This window comes from Juglans regia, chromosome 11 (assembly GCF_001411555.2).
Source record: "Juglans regia cultivar Chandler chromosome 11, Walnut 2.0, whole genome shotgun sequence".
In the NCBI taxonomy this organism is placed as follows: domain Eukaryota; kingdom Viridiplantae; phylum Streptophyta; class Magnoliopsida; order Fagales; family Juglandaceae; genus Juglans; species Juglans regia.
The window spans coordinates 7,264,704-7,285,868 of NC_049911.1; the positions used below are offsets into that span (position 1 = coordinate 7,264,704).

Here is a 21,165-nt window from a genome sequence, read left to right on the forward strand (position 1 = left end):
CTAGTACGGTTTCGTATGGTTTTTTCGATATATTATATATAGTGTATATATATTATACTATATAATAATATAGTTATAGTATATTATAATATATAGTGATATAGTATTAGTATATTTACTAATAATAGTCAAAATATATAGTTATTTATATATAATATTAAAATTTAATGTTATATTAATTAGAAATTTATCATATAATAAAAATTATTTCATATCTAATTATATATATTACATAAAAAAATTATATATAATATAAAAAATCATATAAGAAATATTTTATATGATATAAAAAAATTAAAAATATATATATAAACCGATCTGGTCCGGTGTTAGAAAAATTAAAATCGAAACAGGACTGATTTCAACCGGTTTTGAAAAAAATGAAACTAGTGTCGGACCGGACCAAAGCCACTATTCAGTTCGGTTCGATCTGGTTCATCGATTTGTTTTTCATTTTTTCACCCAAGGTATATGAATATGAATGAATAGTATTTTTGTTTGACACTTTTATTCCATTTATGCCCTTGTATGACTAGCTTTTATTACAATTTTGTCCTTGATAGAGTATTATGAACAGTAAATTTTTGTTTACTATTTTGTTTTCCTCATATGTCCCTCGTTTTATGAGCAAATGCCAATCTGTTTTATATAAAAAATCATATAAACCGATCAATATGAACCGATCCGATTTGGTTCAGTCCAATGTTAGAAAAATAAAAATAAGAACCGGATCGATTTCGACCGGTTTTGAGAAAAATGAAACCGGTACCAGACCAAACTGTACCAGACCAAACCCACTGGTTCGTTCTGTTCCGTTTTACTGATTCAAAAGTTTTTTTTTTCTTTTTCATTTTTTCACCCGTAGTTATATGAACATGAATGAATAGTGTTTTTGTTTGACAACTTTTATTTCGTTTATGCCCATATATGGCTGGTTGTTATTACAGTTTTGCCTTCGACCGAGTATTATGAACAATAAATTTTCGTCCACTATTTTTTCTCCACAAATGTCCCTCGTTTTGTTCGTAAATTTCAATTTTGTCCCTGTTTCTACTTTTCTTCTCTCACTCTCACCGACTACCAGCCCCATTGTAGCCGTCGAACTTGTCTCACTCAACCACCATCACACAGAGAGAAGAGCTTAATGGCGTGAGGCGGCACGACTTCTAGTTCGAGGTCGGATGAACAAGAAAACGACTATGGCAACACGATCTCGCTGGGTTCAACCACAATCTCTTGCACTGAGAGCTTCTTCTACATGCAGTCTAGCAGTCATAGCCCAAGGTCACGCCCAAGCCCCACCTCTCTAAACCAGTTTCATCGCCGATGACCAAATTGAACACCATCCAGACACAACGCCCCTACTCCCTCGACCAGTCGGAGCCCAAGGTCACACCCATGTTGCTCGCGATGGCTCGAGGTTGTGCACGGCATCGCTGGAGCTACTAAGAGAGTAAAGAGAGAAGTCGACGGGGTGAGATGTAGATGAGAGGAGAAGGAGGAAGAGAGAGAGAGAGAGAGACATAGCGGCCACGGCAGTATGAGATTGTGATACCTCGTATTTACGTGTATTTTTTTTCATTAAGTAACTATTACATTTCTTATGATTATGGACTTGTTTTAAATTTTAGATAATTTACGTGATATTATTTTATGACTTTTAACTGTGAAATTTAAATTCAATGTGTTTTATTGTTATTAATTATTGTTCATGATATAAAATGATCTTTATTTTAAATTAATTTATTGTTGGATTTTATTATTATTTTATCTAAGCTATTCACTGCGTTTAAATTATTTTATTTAACTTGTTGTTTTGAAATAATTTTTGTTGGATCATTTGTGTGAACCAAGATGTGAGAATTGTATCTCATTTCTTTTCCTCCATTTTTCTTTTCTTCTCATTTTCTTTTTCCCCCATTTCTCTCTCTCTCTCTCTCCTCGCGCACGCACGACACCTCCCCTCTCTCCTCGTGCATTTTCTTTCCTTTCCCAGCCTGCCGTTGTGTGCCTCCGTCCGGCGACATCGACCAATCCACTGCCTTCCCCACCGGTCGGCGACCCCACCCCTCCAATCTCAGCTCCTCCCGCGCCACTGTTTGCTCCCATGCGCAACACTAAGCTGCGGCATTCTTTGTGCTCACGCGCCGCCGTCGCGCTACCACCGGCCACCATTTCTTCACAACTTCATCATCGACCTCCTAGCAACCCAATGCACCCAACCCCAGGTCTGATCTGCCACCGGTGAAGCACATTCATCAATATTGTCGTTTTGGATTTTGTGGTCTTCAACCGCACTTTACGCCGCCACCCACGGCCAACCACCACCACTATTGGTTTTACCGACATCCCTAAGCCTTTCCCTATCAATCTCGGGCCTTGGTTTGTCCCCTTTCAAAAGTGAGTTTTTGAGACCCACGGCCACAGTGCATTTTGCACTATTCAGTTGTTGTACCGCCACTTCTAGCATCTTTGTGATCTTTCAAAAATTATATTATAGCATTGTAAGTATTTTCCCAAAAAACTTTTGAGATTTAAATGTATTTTGTGTGCTAACTCATATTTACTATGAATTGATTGGTTGTGCCGGACTGAGTCCGAGGAGTATGAGGTTCGGTTGGATTGGATTATGGAGTTGTTCGGGTGATTGGTTTATGATGTGAGATTTGTTGGTTGTTTCGGATTTAAATTTTGGTGTTCTGAGGTTGATATTGGTTATGGTGGATATTGATAATTTTAGAAAGTGATGATATATTTTGGGATTATGAGGGTTTTAAGTTTTGAGGAATTAAAATAAGTTATTTTAGAAGTTTAAGCTTAAATATCGAAATACGTGATTGATTGGAAACTTACAGAAATTATGTAATTATTTTTACAGGTGACGATTTATAGTCGACTCGACATATTTTTGAACAAATTTTTGAAAAGTTAAGAAGTCCAAGTAAGTGGCGTTCCTATGCTAAATTTGTATAGAAATAAATAAACTGGGATTGGTTTGTAGAAAAATGTGCATGTTGTTTTAAAAAGAAAATGTGAAAAACAACCTCAATATATATTTTGCATTCACTTATGAGATATGTATGAAAGATAAAAGAAATGTTTTTGACATGAATAGTGTAGACATGAGCAATATTTGACATGATTATGAAATATGCAAAAGAGCGAATATGATATCATTGAGATTTTTATGCATGTGATATGAAATGATTTGGATCTGTTTTTGATCAAATGGGAATGATATGAATATGTTTCACACGTATTTTGATATGATATCGATATGATAAAACTTTGGCATACTTATCTGTTCTGAATCTGATTCTGAATATGGTTCTGATATGATGATACTAGTTCACTTGATATGGTTGGTACCAACATGATATGATATGATATGATATGAGTGCACCCATTTTAGAAACAAAGTGGTCTTTTTACGTGTTCTTTCCTGTGTGCACACTCGGGGCTCCGAGATTGAAAAATGGGAAGTTCATCATATGACACTGCCTGGTTAGGCCACCGGGGATAGCACAACCCTACCACGGGGGTTAAACATGGTATATGATACGATACGATACGATATGATAAGATGAAGTTGTTCAGGTATGTTATGCCAAAGCGTTTTTGAATGTGAAACGGATCTTTAAATATTAATAGTTGATTTTGAGTATGAAAAGATTGAAAAGTCGTTCTAATTTTCTGATAACACGTTTTTCTGAGATCTGCATATAAAAATAAAATGTTTTGTTTTTGCATACTGAACTTTCTGGAAATGCTCATGTTTACATACTAGTATATGTTTTCTGCTTACTGAGTTGTTGATAACTCACCCCTTATCTCCACAATATTTTTCAGATGACTTGAATGTTCCAGTTGAGGATCAAGAATATGGAGCATGGGTGAGAGGAATTAAGAATGATGGTTTAAGCATAGAAGGTTTATATGGGTATTGAGGATTTTCATTTAGTAAGTTTGTTGTGCTCTAATGATGTGATTTGTTGGGAGGGTTGATGTTTATATTAAGACTTTGTATTGTCTTAGAATAATTGAACTAGAGTATTTTATGTGAATTAATGAGTTTTTTGTGCGATAGAGAAAAATTAGAGTATGTATACTATGTGGATGAAAAATGATTTTTAGGTGATATGAGTTAATTCTCCGGACCCTCGGAGAAAGGGCGTTATAGAGATGGAGCTATCGACAATTGTGGAGGTCATTGGAGTGAGAGAAGGGAAACCCCCAGGGGGAAGGACGACATGGGGAGAGATAGGGAGAAAGAAAAGAAAGAGAGGAAGAAAGAACAGGAATTAGGATTTTAGGCAATCTGATCTTAGCACTACGCGTGTCCCGTTTTTAATCTAAGGGTGGAAATAATACATGAAGAAATAAGATAGGAAGAAATAGAGAAAATATATATGGAAGGGAAATACACTATATTTTAAAACAAAAAGTTTTATTCTTGATCAAAAAATAATATTCTTCATCATAAAAAAAAAATAATGAATTTTAATAAATATTTCTGAGGAGAAATAAAATCATTTAAGTAAGTAGAGTTTTTAACATAAAATAAAACGAGGAACATTAAATAATATTTCTAAAAAAAATGAAAATCATTTAAATAAAATAAATTTTTAAAATTATATTATTTTCGGGTTCTAAAATTTAAAGAGACTTACTTGAAGAATAGACTTGGTTCATTAACACAAAAAACACCCCATTTAAAATAATTTTAGACTTCTAAAATATTTGAAAGATTTTCAAACACTTGGCTAAATTTAAAAATCATCTACTAAATTTAAAATAAATATTTGAGATGTCTCCAAGATTTCTTAAAATTCTAAATTTTTTTCATATAGGAACATTTATTGTATCTACAAACCATTGTGAAGCAGACTTCAAAGAAGAATGGATCATACACCTTGATACAAAATTAGATGAATTACAACAACAACGGTATAAGAGATTCAACGTCCTCTCCATTCATGGAGTAACTTAATAAATAACATCAATTCTAGATATATATTTCCCTCGAACTATTAAAAAATACTTTTTTTTAACTAAAAAAACTTTTGGCTTGTATATGATGTTGATCCGAAATCTATCTTTCAAATAGTTTTTTTGACACTTTTTTTATATATGTTGTTACGAGATAATGATTTTTTTTTATTTAGAATATTTTACTTAATTTTTTAAATTTTTTAAATAAATTGCTACTATAATCTATTTTTATGAAAATATTTTACTTTCTGGCAGACTTTTTATTTATTCACCCAAATAAATAAATTATCAATTGGGCAAATTCTACAAAACCGAATAAAAATTATATGAAAAATTATATTCATCATTCTCACACCATATATTATACATAATTTTTTTTATATATAAAATATATAGTATATGAATGATGAGTAGAAGAATTTAATTAGTTTAGAAAAAATAAAACCAAAAAGAAAAATTTTTAAAATGTTGTAAAAAAAATATAGTGTGCGGTGAATGACACACACTTAAAAGGGAATTAACAAAAGGGGATTACTTAAAGAGCAATGCCACACAACCTCTCCAACCTCCACACACTACATTTTTTTAAATTTTTAAACTTTTTAATATTTTTTTTGAGTTTATTCTTTTTAAACTAATTCAATTATTTTATTCATTATTCATATATTAAATATTTGATAAAAGAAAAAAAATAATAAAAATTAAAAAAAAAGTATAGTGTGTGAAAGTTGTGTGAATAGTAAGAAATTGTATAAATTTGTTCTTACTTAAAAGGGAATTAAGAAAACAGAGTTTGGCACATGCATATGCAGGCCACGACTATGACACTAAATGAGTGCAATACTCTATCTTTATCTTATCAACTTGCGTGACACATTTGTTAAGGTTCTCTAATTAGATGGCATAAGATCTGATCTCAAATAGGAGAACCAATTTCAAAGTCCCACCTCTTGTAACAATTAAAGAGCTTCAAGCCAGATTGATAAAGTAGTCAAATAAGGAATTCTGATACATCCCCTAATGCACATAAGGTCATCGATTCAATTTCGTCTCGACCGTGAGAGATATAATTCAAGCCGCATGCAAATCCTTGCCAATCCAGTCGTGTTTTGTCGTTAACATTATCAGCACGTGCTCATCTTGTGCTTCAGTATTGAAAGCAAAAGGCTTTTTTTTTTTTTTTTTTAAAAAGAAGGAAGATTCTCCAAAGTTTAACTGTTGCATTAATTTGCAATTTCATCATTCAATGCACTCTTCATTTTTTTGAAAGTCAATGCATGGTAGATGGGGACCATTTGGCAAGCAGATAATATATATATATATATATATATATATATATAATTAATGGTTATCTTCCTAATTATTTATTGCCCATTTTTTAGTTCATACTTCGTATATATCTCCTAGGATAAGAACATAGACAAAAAGAGCCAAACTAAATATTCTTCGAATAAAATATTATTAAAATATTAATTTTTAATATTATTATTATTTTAAAATTTAAAAGAGTTAAATTATTTATTATATTTTTTATAAGAATTTATAAAAATTATAATGATATGATGAGATGGGATGTGTTGAGATGAACTCTCAATCCAAACGAAACCTTATAATTTTGGAGCCCTTTCACCTTCAAATTCTCGATCATTTCTCATTTTACATCCTAAAGTAAAAAAAAAAAAACTTAAAGTTAGGTTTAGATAGTGAGTTGTGATGAGATGAGATGAATTGAGATGAAAATTAAAAGTTGAATAAAATATTGTTAAAATATTATTTTTTAATATATTATTATTTTAGAATTTGAAAATTTTTTTTTTTGATAAGTAAAAAAAGATTGGGTAGAATCTTGATGGGCCAGAATTTTTTTTTGAAAAAATTGAATTATTTATTGTATTTTATGTGAAAATTTATAAAAATTATAATCATGAGTTGAGAAAAGATGAGACGGATTGAAAGTATTTCTCAATCCAAACTGAGCTAAACTGTAAATATGTTCCACTTAATTTTCACTCTATATTTATATGATCTGGCCCATCAAGATTCTAGTATTCTACCCACCAATGTTGCTAGAGTTCTTGCTAGTTTGAAACTACACAATAGGCCGAGAAAAAGAATAATAAATGATGCTAATTTTTTCTGGTGAAGGTTATTAAATAAGTCAGTACCTTACACTTTTGCACACAATTCTTATTGATCGAAATAGTATATCCCACAAAACACAATTACATTATAATAATGAAGTATATAGAGGGAAACATTGATCAAAATATTGATATTATTGTTATGTTTTCATCTGCAGAAGAGAACAGGTGAAGATCATCAGCTAATTGAGTGGGCCCTGTGATCACCAGGGTGTGTACATTGAAGTTTATCCAACACGAAAGTTCACAATGGATAAGGAAAAGCTGAAAAGATAAATTCCTATTAGTTCATGGACCTATATAGACAGATTAGAGAATGTTGGAGTCTTCATCATTAGATCGAGAGGGAAGCTTCTTTTAAATGTTAATCACAAAAGACATGCATTTTCATGTTCATGATCATTGCCTATGAGAATCCGAACGAGTATTATCAAAATGATCGCCTGTGAGAATCCAATTTTCCAGAGAAAGAAAGTATAACATGGCTTGATAAAGCTTATAATTATTGATGCATCTTTATTTTTAAAAATGTTTTAATGGTAGTGTCATACATGCATCAAGAATTACAAAAGTGCAGATATTCTAGACTACAAATAACAAGCATTAACTATTTACAAGTTACAAGATGCATGTCTCATACTACAAAGAACTCAAACTTATAAGTAAATACCTTAAAAACAAAATCTTGGTGCAATCATGAAGTTTAGGAGCACACTTCTCAGAGCCACGTTTCCTCAAGGACCAACAGAAAACGACAGGCCGGTCAAGGGTACTTTTTACTAAAGTACCTATGCAATGGCAGATGCTGCTTCAGGATGGTAAAGCAGCATCTCATTCAACATCATCTCCCTAATCATTTGTTCCCCCAAAGTTTCATCTATGTCGAGATTAATTGGGACCTGGGCAGGAGGATTGTTTCTTGGATCATACAGCCCTGACATGTAAGGGTGTTGGAGTGCCTCAGTGACAGTAATTCTCTTAGTTGGATCAAACACAAGCATCCTTTGTAACAAGTCTATAGCCAAAGGATCAGCTTGGGGGTATAAACGGGAAAATTGCATTCCCCTTGAAAAGGGCAGTGATTTGATGAACTTCCGGGCCTTGGGATTGTCAATGAATTCAATATCAGCTTGGTTTTGGCTGCCAAGAACATTGATAATCAATTTCAGCTGGTTGAGGCACTCTGTTCCAGGAAAGATTGGTTTCCGACCAAGAATTTCAGCAAAAATGCATCCCACAGACCACACATCAATGGAGGTTCCATAATTGTCACAGCACAAGAGGAGCTCTGGTGCACGGTACCAGCGAGTGACAACATACTCTGTCATGAACTGACCATTGCCCCCACTAGTTCGTGCCAGCCCAAAATCACATATCTTTAAGTCACAATTAGCATTCACAAGGAGGTTCCCAGGCTTCAAGTCCCGATGAAGGATGTTTGCTGAGTGAAGATATTTGAGCCCTCGAAGCAACTAGCATGTGTAATGCGAGTGATCAATTAGTAGTAAGAAAATTGATAATCAGAAATTAACTAAAGCTTTATATCGTTAGGGACATATTAGATATTAACAATGCAAGACCAAGACCAACATTCCTCAGAGCATATTGACTAAGATGCATAGAGGAGAATGCAGGAGGAATACTAGGAACCACTCAAGTATTGCTTGTTTGCATCATATTGGACATTCGCATTACTACTAGAGGAAGCCACTCTAGGAGCAGAGGAGCACTTGTTAATTAATCTCCCAAAAAACAATAACAAGTGAATCACAAAACCACCTGGTCTTTACATTGAAAATAGGAGCATGTAAAGTAAAAATAGCACACCTTTATAAACAAGGCTGAATTGTAGAACTGTGTATTGGTCTACTTTTCTGAACTACTTTTCCAAGAAAAAAAAAAAAGTTGTTTGATCTACACTTGCACTCCTACAGCATTGTAATATTATTGTTTTCCCCCTCTATAGTAGCTCCTATAAAGTATAACAGGAATCCAATGATATAAGAACTGAGCTAGGACAATCATCAAAATCATGAGCTATCATGAACTTGGATTGTAAAACAGTACTTGCTGCTTTAACACCGATATGAATCTATACATGCCAATTCCAATTTCATTGTTCCTAGCACTTAGATACCCAAATTTAATTACAATCGAATATAATTTTTCTCTATTAAATAAATTCCAGTAGAGAATGCTATTACAATTGGTTATTTTTATTAACAGCATATACTTGAGCAAACCGGTACCCATTTACAATGTATATAAGAATGCAAATGCCAACATTAGGCCCCCAAAATCATGTACTTATTCGATTAAAAAGATCAAATTAATACCAACCTATTGGGAAGTCTAGCTGAAAGGACAAAAATACCATACACTTCTTGAGAGAGAACTTACTTACCTGAAACAAGAAATATTTGCAATGATCACCAGAAAGCGGCTGTGAGGACTTAATAATCTGATGAAGATCAGTATCCATAAGTTCGTAAACCAAATACACGTCCTTGAAACTCGTCCGGTGAATAGGCATCATAACATCCTTCAAAGCAATGACATTCTCGTGTCGAATATGTCTAAGAAGCTTCAACTCCCTCAGCGTTCTCAGCGCATCAATGCGGTTCTCAAAGACATTGTTGATCTTCTTGATGGCAACTTTCTCGTTGGTTTCCCTGTTGATGGAGGAGCACACTACCCCATATGCCCCTCTACCTATGGGTTTGATCGGCACGTACTTGGTGTCGATCTCAAACAACGTTTGCCACATTGAGTAGTAATGCTTCCCTCGTTGCCTAACTCCATTCGGAGGCTCAACCAGAGTCGCCATTGCCCTATAAATTCACCACCCCAATAATTACAATTTACTGATCAGCAGCAATCAAACCAACAAAAATTATGACTAGTTCTTGGAACAACGATACTATTCACGACAATAATCACTGATAGTCCTAGTTATAGCAATCTATACATAGATAAATTATAAAAGAGTTCAGAATTCGATCCTTACTTGCGGATTAAACTTCGGCGGGGGTTTCGAATTTCTGATCTTTTGCGGTTGCCTTGTTTGCGGTCTCGCTTTCTCTTCGACTTTTTTTCCCTTACTTTATACTAAAAATTATAACTTTTAACTTTTTCCCACCAAGAAAACATTCTCAGATTACAAATCCGTAGAGCATTCGAGGCACGAACCATTCCTGAGCTTTCACATAATTCTCGAAGCCAGTTTTCCGACAACGAAGCTCGGGATTTCACGCAATCCACGAATCACTGGATCCGAAGCAAATTCACCCACCCTCCAAAAATCAGTTTCTTTTTCATTAAAAAAATTTCATTAAAAAAAACAAAATCTGTGAAAGAAAAAGATTGACCTTTTGAGAACTGATGATGAGCTCAGATGCAAATAGATCAGATGGGCCTGGGAATTAGGAGTGGTGGAATCGGGTGAGAGAGAGGCGAGGAAGCGATGAAAGAGAAGATCAAAGAGAACTACGAAAGGTTTAGGGGAAGGAAATAGTAGTAGAGGGTAGTGGTGTGAAGAGCCATCGAAGGAGAGGAGCACAGCGCAGTTTACACGGCAATGCTTTCCGTGCAATGTAGATAAACGACAGCCACGGATCTTCCTTTGCAGTTTTTAGGAAATATCACCTCACCTATCTTTCAATCTCTTTTTCTTTCATGCACAGACAAACGGTCAGGTAGTAAATGGATAATTATAGATTTAACATAATTATATATTTCCGTTCATCGCGCCAAGCCGTCTCTCGTTCTCGCGCGCCTCTCATCCGCTCGATCAACTGACGGCTCACTCCCTCCAACCTGTATAAATCATGGAATCATCAATCATGTACTTAGTTCTGGATATTAATTATTATGCATCAATTACTATTTATTTTTATATTTTATATTTATAATATTTTTATAAAATATAGAGTTATTTTTTATAAAATATATGATATTTTTTATAAAAGTACTGGCAGCTTGAAGCCGAGAGGTTGGGGGGCCGGGGCAGGCAAAAAGGGTCGGAGAGGGATATGGCTGGCTTTAGGAGATCAAGCTACGAGCCTGACTGACTGACTGACTTTGCTTGCACTTTAATTCATTTGGTTCAAAAAATTCATTAATTCAATCATTCAATCAGTCTCGTGAAGGTAGATTTTGTACCAATAACTTGGCTTTAATTTCCTCAGCAAGCAAGCAAGCGGTGCAGCACCACGTGTGGACAACATCACACTACTATTCTAATACATATAATTTAGTGGGTTAAGGCCGGCTGGCCTCTCTCATTTTTCTTCATTTCATCACCAACTTTAGTACTACTCTCTTTTAATTTAGTCTCTCTACTCAATTCGGCTGACCCATGATCATTAACTTTGACCATCTTATATATAATGCACTAATTAGGAAGTTTTATTTAATTGGGCCATTAATTATGTTAATTAAAACACTTTATTTAACAAAAAAAAAAGTTTTAATATTGCTATAGTTATTTGGTATGCACATGATGTGAATATTGCAACAATTTATTCCTTAATATTCGACCTAAATGATCAAATTAATATATATATATATATATATTGGATTATAATTTGGAGTAAGATATTCGATCTAAGATCATAATATATATATATCACTACAAGAAAATTGTTTACTTGTGGCCAATTATTTTCTGCGAAAATGATTATTTATTACAAAGATGGTCTGTTTTCAGCACAAATAGTCATTATCGTCGTAAATAATGCGTTACAAATGCTTATTTTTCTCGTAATAATATTGCTTGATTTTATCATGCATATATATCTTATTATAATTTTTTTATTTTCAATATTTGAACTTATTGTTAAGATCTCAATGCATGACTAATTGCATTATTGTTTAGGGTTTTTTTTTTTTTTTTGGGTAAGTTTAATTTTAATTCAAGTAATATTGGGTTTTTGGAAACTAGGCATTGATCAGCAAAGTATAATATGTGAAATATTTGTTACAAGGAATGTGTGAAAAGGGAAATGTAAGGAATGTGAAATCATGGGGTTAGAGCTTTTATCCTTCCTCCATGGATATAATGATAGGATGGGTCCATCACTTATATTTGAAAGCAATGTCTCTGTAATTGGTTTCTTTTCACGATGTCCGTGCAGCAAGAAAAGTGTCACATGCAAAACATGCAAAAACCGACAAATAATATGCCCATGAAATATAGAAATTTCATTCGAATTAATTAATGCGTGTTTCACAAAAATATAAGTAAAGGATATACCCCAATATTGGAAGATCTTTACTCCAATAACTAGGGTTAATAATGTAATATTTCATTTAATTGATAGAAGAGTCTTTTTACAAAACATAGTTTTTGGTAAAATTAGATCGATTATTTTATTATGTGAAAACGGCTTCCAATTAGAATAAAGCCCAAATATGGTAATGGGCTTTATGTTGGGCCTATGATTTGGGGAGCAGCCGATTGCACTTGACTTTCAACTGATAACAAATTGTGGTAAACACTGTTTGGGCTAGAAGTATAATAGTGTGGAACAAGTTGTCCCATAAATAATATTACCATTTGCCAACATAAGAAAAAGCTTTAGTCATAAATGAACAAGATTAAATCCACGAATTGATATGGTTTGATGTGATACATCAGATTGTAAAGTTAATTTTATTATAAAGTAGATCTATCGAATTTCATGAAACTAGCTACATCAGTTTATGATATTACTTTGTTTAATTTATTTGTGTCTGTAATAGTTCTCAAAAAAATATATTTATAATTTGATGTGAATGACACACGTTTTCTACCGTTGATATTATAGAAATTGATTTATAGAGAAGATTAAAAATTGCAAAGAAAATCTTGTCGCATTAAATATGAGTAATGCTATCCATCATTCCTTTTATCATCATCTTCCTATCATTCCATTAGGCTATTATGTGATATTAATTGATTAAAGATGATTTATTATGTTTAACTTGTGCGTTAATCATTTAATCTCACATCATGACATGTTGAGCAGATGATAATAAAATGGTAATGATATCCTTACACTTCATTTACTATTGTTTTACTATCTAATTAATTTTTTTTCTTTTGCTCTTTGAATCTGAATTAAAAATTTCAGAACATGACCTTCTTGAATAATTTAGAAGAAAATAAATTCAACCAACTAACATAATCATGAAAATTAATTAAAAATAAATTCAATTTATAAAAAAATTGACATTTTTTTGCTCTTAGTTAATTTGGTTGACTGAACTTATTCTCTTTTAGATTATGCAAGAATATCATATTTTGAGATTTTTAATTCAAATTCAAATAATAAAAAGAAAAAAGAGAAATTCGATAGTAAAAGCATAACAGTAAAAGAGGCGTCAGGATATTATTATCCTAATAAAATAGATGATAAATAAAATTTTTTCTTAAATATATAAAGAATATCTTAAAATTGTGGTAATGAATGATATTTGTATTACTTATTTCATACATCCGACATGTTGACTGACAGCCCAGCTTGGTGTCGACACATGAGTTGGAATAATATTATTGTGAAACCCATACCATGTCTTTGGTGAATCTCTCTAATCTATACATTCCTGACAGTACTGTGATTATATGCCTTTTTGCTAAAACTAGGTAATTTATACCAACAAGCATTGACAGCTAGCTGGGATTGATGGCATTTGTTTTATCGATCAAAATCATGATGGTCCAATGAATGTATGCCTGCCGATCGAATGAATACAGATTATTTATCAATTGATTCCCTGAAAAATATGCATTAATTACAAATTAATAAGAATATAATTGCCTTTAAGCCTGCAGCTAGCAGGCCCAACTTTAGATCAAAACCACCCCCCCCACACTTTTTCGGTGCTTATCCGCTGAAAAATATACAACTTTCCACTCTGATAAACTAACTTTTTCTCATTAAAAAAATTGAAATATTCTATATGCAAACAGCTTGCTTATTGATACATTTAGGCCTGATTTATATAGTGAATTGAGATAATTTATAAATAATAGTGAGATATTTGAGTTAAGATGATATGAGTAAGAAATATTTTAAATTAAAATATTTTATGGAGCTTTAGAAAATAAGAGAGAAAAAGTTGAGTAAAAATATTATAATAAACTTAAAATAAGAATATAATTTTATAATATTATTTTTATTTTGAGATTTGAAAATTTTTATTTTTATTTTTTTTGTGTTTTATTTATAAGTTTAGAAAAGTTGTAATAGTTAAGTAATGATTAGATAAAAAAAATTAAAAATTAAAAATTAAAAAATATTTATATTTATACTGTTTAAATATTAAAATAAAATAAAATGATATGAAAGCATATCTATATCCAAAGCAGACCTTATTGATATGCAAGCTTACCCTATCAGCTAGTCTAAAAAAATTAGGATAGACTTTTCTCTCAGAAGAAATTTCATCCAACCCATCAATAAATGCGACAAGTTTTAATTTATTAAACATTTGACAATCACATGCTTTCTTAAGGGTTTAATTTAAAAAACAGATATATGTCCATTCATTAAAAAATGTATATACTCGCTCAAGAGACGTGTCAGTTTTTAAAATAGATTGAACACTTCAGAAAAACTCTGTTGAAAAAAATATGTTTTAAGTTAGAAAATGTTATTATGTGTTTATTTTTTATTAGAAAATGTACGTTATTATGTCGTCTGTGTTTATTTTTTATTTTAATTGTTTATATATTTAATTTTTTTATTTAATAATTAAAAAAGTTATTTTTAATATATTGGTATATTTTTTTATTTTTTAAATATATTAAAAAATATAAAAAAGAAGATAAAAATTAAAAAAAATAATTTTTTGCGGATTCGCCAAAGCTGTCCCGCACGCTAGCAGCGCTCTTTCAAGTTATATAACTGTATTTACTATCTACACTCATTACCGGAAATGTATTCTTAAGAAGAGACACTTGCGACTACTCGGCGGCGACTTTTTTCGCATTTTTACAGCGATTTTAGGACTTTTTACAGTGACTTTTTATATTGGTTGACTGGCAATATAGAAGTGATCATAGCGGATCATATAATTAATTCTTAATTTCCATCTACCTAAAAAAATTAAATATATATAAAAATTAGAAAATAAAAAAAGAAAAAAAGCTGTGGACCGGAAGAGTATATATATATATATAGTGCGTCCAACGTGGATTCCAATCTGTGGCTGGGTATGCAAAGTGGATTAGACAGAGACTTTCTCTTGTAATTTTATATTCATGTGTCTTAATTAATTAATTAATTACATCTAATATACAAATGGCTAGCGAATGGCATCTTGGGATCCCAATGTCCTTGTCAATAAAATAAGTCTTTTATATAGCACCTTCATTTTGAATCTTTGATTATGCATGCCTAGCTAGCTCTACAGAAGTCGTACATTAATTCAATTAATATTTGTTCCCCAATAACATTTAGTTTAAATTACTAAACTTGAACCCATAATGCTCTTGCTTGTCACCGCAACATGACCAATTTTGTCGTCTTTAATTACGCTAGTATTGACAAAATTTAAGATAAGAACAACATTACATTACAAGAAAAACGAATATTTATGATGGATTATTTACGATAAGAATGATTATTTGCGACAAAAATAAACTCATTTTAGTAATAAATAATCATTTTTGCAAGAAATAACTAGTCACAAATAATCAATTTTCTTGTAGTGATTTCTCTGTAGATAACAATTCCGAAACCTTAAACTTTGATTTGTTTAGATTAACACAAGTTTAAACAGAGAGCATTGATCAGACTCATGTTTAAAGAAAGGTTATGATCTCTTAAGAACAGGAAAAAGAAAATTGATCAAGGAATGGAATAGGGGGATAAGAAAAGGTCGGCAATAGGCAATTCTGCATGATGAGTAGATAACAGCCTGAAAAAGAAGTAAAGTAAAACAGAAAAAAGAGAGAAAAAAAGAAAAAGAAATTAGAATTTGAAGTTTGGAGGTGATGATCACAAACTTCCCGCGGCCGGCCATGAAACCTTTTTCTTAATTTGATGTTAATTAATTTTTTTTTGTGGTGCTGATGATCTGATTATAATAGTCCTTGTTTTTTGCTCTTTTCACTAAAAGGCAGCTTAGTCGACCATTCGTTTCCAATAATTCAGCAAGCAGTACCAGTACTACTACAACCATATACATATATATATATATATATATAAACAGTACTATATATTAATTAATTCACACATCGATCGGTAATTGGCCTGCCCTCTTCCTTGTAAGCTAATCTGTCGGATTCATTAATTATTATAAGAAAATGATCAATTCGATCGATGAATCAAATACACCATGTTTCTTCCTAGCTAGCTCATTCCCATTCCTATATATATATATATATATATATATATATATATATATAAATATATTTCTTTGTACGTCTTGGCTTTCCTTTAATGTAACATGAGGCGTCACAATAATTAGTGTAATTACATAAATAGCATGCAGTTGAAATATTGAGGGTCTCTCCTTAATTGTTTGATGAATATATTCCCATCGATCATGGCCCGCGGGTAATTAGAGATCAGCCACTTTTTTCTGTATGATAGTACATTCTACGTAGATCATATTATATATCCTAAATCTAGGTTTACAAGTATACGGGGTCCCTAATTAATTATCGATTCATGAGATATATGAATAAATCATATATATATATATATATATATACACACACACACTTAACCTTGCATACATACATATACATTACATATATATCATGTGTATATATATGTAAGCATGTATGTATCTATATATGTGTGTGTGTTTTTCTTGGGCATCCTCTTCTTGCAAGCTGATTTTCAAGGTTTAGCATAACTTATCAAGAACCCCAATTTCCAGAGAGAAAAATATTCTTTCGTATATTGATATTTTCATTACATAAACATACAAAGTTGCCTTATGTACAAAAACTAAACTCCACTCTCATTGGCTAAAACATTAATAGAAAGATAACTAAACTTTCTATATGTACACGTGTAAAAACATAAAGAAAGCCTAAATCTTAATTATACTCTCTCTCAAGATGAACTATATATATATGTTTACTAGCCATCTTGCCAATAAGATGATTAACCTGATACAAACCAAGTGCCTTAATTAGTTAAAATGTTTGCTATTTGGTTATTGGATTTTACATGAAATAGTTTAATAACTCCAGCTTGTAACTCCTCCCTCACAATGTGACAATCCAACTCAATGTGTTTCGTTCTCTCATGATATATTGGATTCGAAGAAATGTGAATTGCAACTTGAGAATCACAGTACATTAGAGCAGCTTGAGAATGCACATACCAAAATTTGCTAACAGATTGTTCAACCAAGTTATTTCACAAACTGCTGCTGCTATTACTATATACTCTGACTCAGCAGAGGACCTAGAGATGGTATGCTGCTTTTTCGATTTCCAACTAACTAAATTGTCACCCAAGAAGATAGTATATCCAGTCACAGACCTTCTAGTGTCAGGGCATGCTGCCCAATCTGAGTCTGTGTAGATCTTGAGTTGAAAATCTATTGAGGAAGAAGAGAAAAACAAGCCTAAGCCAATTGTGTTTTTTATATACTGAACCACTCTATGAGCTTCTGGCATGTATGGTTTTCTTGGCTTGTGCATAAACTGACTTAACTTCTGAACAAAAAAAGTAATATCTGGCCTTGTAATAGTCAAGTAGATCAGTCTCCCAATCAACCTTCTATATTGGGAAGGGTTTGATAATTCATCACCACTGTTGGCACTTAGAATCAGATTTTGTTCCATTAGAGAGCTTGTTGGTTTGCAACCAAGCAAGCCACAATCTTCCATAATTTCTAAGGAGTACTTTCTCTGGCAAAGATGAATTCCTTTACAAGATCTAGTAGCCTCTAGATCCAAAAAATATTTCAAGGGTTCTAAATCTTTCAACTTAAAATGAGTATTCATATATGCTTTTAAAGCATCCACAGCTGAAACATTATTACTTGCAACTAAAATCTCATCAACATAGACTAAAAGCATGATGACTGAGGTACCTTCTTGTTTGCTGAAAAGTGAATAGTCTGATTTTGATTGAGTAAAACCAGTGGCCATCAAAGTCGAGGAGAATTTTGCAAACCATTGTCTTGAGGCTTGTTTTAAGTCATACAGAGACTTTTTGAGTTTACAAACCAGATTTGACTCCTCCTTGCTATCAAGTCCAGATGACAAAGACATGTAAACCTCTTCTTGAAGATCACCATTCAAGAAAGCAGTATTCACATCCAGTTGAATAATAGGCCAATTCTTGATAGCAGCTATAGGTAAAAAAAATCCTATTGTAAGTTTGGCTACTGGACTGAATGTTTCGTAGTAGTCAAACCCATCCAATTGAGTTTACCCCTTAGCTACCAATCGAGCGTTGCATCTCTCCACACTACCATTAAATCTAAGCTTCAACTTATACACCCATTTATAACCAACTGGGTGTTTGCCATCAGGTGGAGGAACCAAATCCCATGTTTCATTTTCTTCTAAGGCTAAGATTTCTGATTGCATAACATCCCTCCATTTAGGATATAAAATGGCTTGAGAATAAGTCTTGAGTTCAATCAGAGTAGAAGTAGTAAGAACAAAAGACTTATGAGAAGTTGACAATCTGTCATAGCTCAGGTATTTATTGAGTGGATGAGAAGTACTCAAGGAACCAGCAGCTTGTTGATCAGAGAAATGGGATGATTGCAAACTAGCATGTTGACAGTGATAGGATTGAAGATATGTGGGAGGATGTCTAGGCCTAGTTGATCTCCTGGGAGGATCAACTTGAGTAGTTGATATAGGAAATGAAATGGCAGGATGATGTTATGAAACTGAGAGAGGTGCAGAAATGGGAATATTATAATTTGAACCAGGAAATGGAATAGAACAATTAGAAGAATTGTTCTTAGAAAGTGAAAAAAAAAAAAGAGATTTTGAGCAGGAAATGGTGTTGATGAAGAAGTACAAAAAGGAAAAACATCTCCATGAAATACTACATCTCTAGAAATATAGCAAATTTGAGTTTCTAGGTTTAACAATTTATAACCCTTAACACCAAAGGGATATCCTAGAAAAACAGACTTCATAGCTCTTGGAGAAAATTTAGATCGATTATGAGAGAGTGTTGAACTAAAACACAAACAACCAAACACTTTTAGATGTGAAAAAGAGGAAATTTTGTGATATAAAAGCTCAAAAGGAGTCTTATTCAAAAGAAGAGGACTCAAGGTTCCATTAGTGAGGTAAACAGCTGTAAGTACACCGTCTTCCCAAAAAGAAATAGGAAGTTTAGCATGAAAATGAAGTGACCTTGCCACATTGAGAATATGTTGATGTTTCCTCTCCACAACAGAATTTTGTTGTGGAGTATCAACACAACTCAATTGGTGAAGGACTCCTTTAAAAGCAAAGAAAGCCTTCAAAGCAAACTCAGGTCCATTATCAGACCTAAGTGCTTTAATTTTAACATTGAATTGAGTTTCTACATGAATGAATAAAGACTGCAAAAGAGGAGCAGCTTCAGCTTCAGATTTTGATTTCATTAGGTATACCCAAGTAGCTCTAGAGAAGTCATCAACTATTGAAAGAAAATACCTAAATCCATCATTAGTTTGGACTGCCATTGGTCCCCATATATCACAATGCACCGAATCAAAAGAAGATGCACATTTATTATTACCAATAGGAGAGGGTAAACGTTTTTGTTTAGCAATAGGACAAGTAGTGAATGAATCAAACTTGGAAGTCAAAACAGGAATGTGTTTATGCAAAAGTTGCACTCTAGAAAAAGATGGATGTCCTAATCTAAAGTGTCATAAGGCTACATCAGATTGATCAGAAAAACAACTAGAGGAAGAAGAATAACTGTGAAGAATAGATGAGTTGGGAGCAGTCAACTTGTATAGACCATCTTGCAATTCACTCATACCAATCATCTTCCAATTTGCTAGGTCCTGCAGAAAGCAATTATCTTTAAGAATTAAGCAACAGTTGAGGGTTTGTGTTAATTTGCTGACTAAAAAAAGATTAAAGGAAAAAATAGGTACACATAAAACATTGGTTAAGGTATGAGTATGACTCAAAATGATATCACCAATATGTGTAATCTCTGCATAGGTACCATTAGGCAGCTTGACTGAATTAGAAACAACAGTAGGCGTGCTAGTTTAAAGACTTGGAGAGTGAACCATATGATCTAAAGCTCCACTATCAATGATCCAAGAATACAAATTGACTGAATTTTCAGCAACACACAAGGTTTTGTGTTTACCTGAAAAATTTGGAACCAATGCCATGTTGACTAAAGGAGTGGCAAGAGATGAAGCTGGTTTCAGCAAGGCTAGTAATTGTTGACATTGCTCCACAGTCAGAGGTAGGTTAGAGAAATTCTCAATGTTCTGAACTGCATTAACAACACTGCCACCTTTGGACTTATCCCTAAACTTATAGTTAGGAGGATAACTATGAAGTTTGTAACATTTGTCAATTGTGTGTCCCACAATACCACAGTGACTGCAGGTGACTTTGCTATGTGTATTTCCCTTAAAATTCCTAAAGGAATTGTCTGTTTTAGCAGCTAAAGCTACTGATTCAACAGAGGAAACAATAGTATTTTTTTGACTAACAAGTTTTTGTTGCTCTTCTTGTATAACGAGAGAAAGCTTTGTTAATAGATGGCAAGGGATCCATCATCAAAATCTGATCCCTTACACTATCAAAAACATATGTAAGTCTCATCAGAAATGTCATCACATAATTTTGATGATGATAAGCAGCAAAAGTCTTGGAAGAATTACATGTGCAACCTCTACAAAGACAGACATGTAAAGGTTGATAATTCAAGAGTTCATCCCAAAGTACCTTTAAAGCTATAAAATAGGTGCTAACATCATTTTGTTCTTGACGTAGGGCAGAGATTTCAATTTGCAATTCAAAGGTTGGAGGTCCATTCTCTTGTGAAAATCTCTCCTTCAACTCCAACCACATTGCATGAGAAGAATCAACATA

At 32.6% G+C, this 21,165-nt stretch overlaps 1 protein-coding gene across 1 annotated transcript; it reads right to left on the bottom strand.

The window, feature by feature from the left end:
- Positions 1-7,608: 7,608 nt before the first annotated feature.
- On the bottom strand, positions 7,609-10,785 carry LOC108993546 (mitogen-activated protein kinase homolog NTF3-like). Its single transcript, XM_018968507.2, has 4 exons — positions 10,502-10,785; positions 10,141-10,400; positions 9,538-9,964; positions 7,609-8,605 (listed from the first exon to the last, which is right to left on the bottom strand). The coding sequence occupies exons 3-4, from the start codon at positions 9,958-9,960 to the stop codon at positions 7,922-7,924; spliced, it is 1,107 nt and encodes a 368-aa protein (XP_018824052.1). The 5' UTR covers positions 9,961-9,964; positions 10,141-10,400; positions 10,502-10,785; the 3' UTR covers positions 7,609-7,921.
- Positions 10,786-21,165: the final 10,380 nt, after the last annotated feature.

Coding starts and splice junctions, on each gene's coding strand:
- LOC108993546 (XM_018968507.2), bottom strand. CDS start 9,960: ATGGCGACTCTGGTTGAGCCTCCGAATGGAGTTAGGCAACGAGGGAAG. Junction 8,606..9,537: donor GCAAATATTTCTTGTTTCAG/GTAAGTAAGTTC, acceptor TACACATGCTAG/TTGCTTCGAGGGCTCAAATA.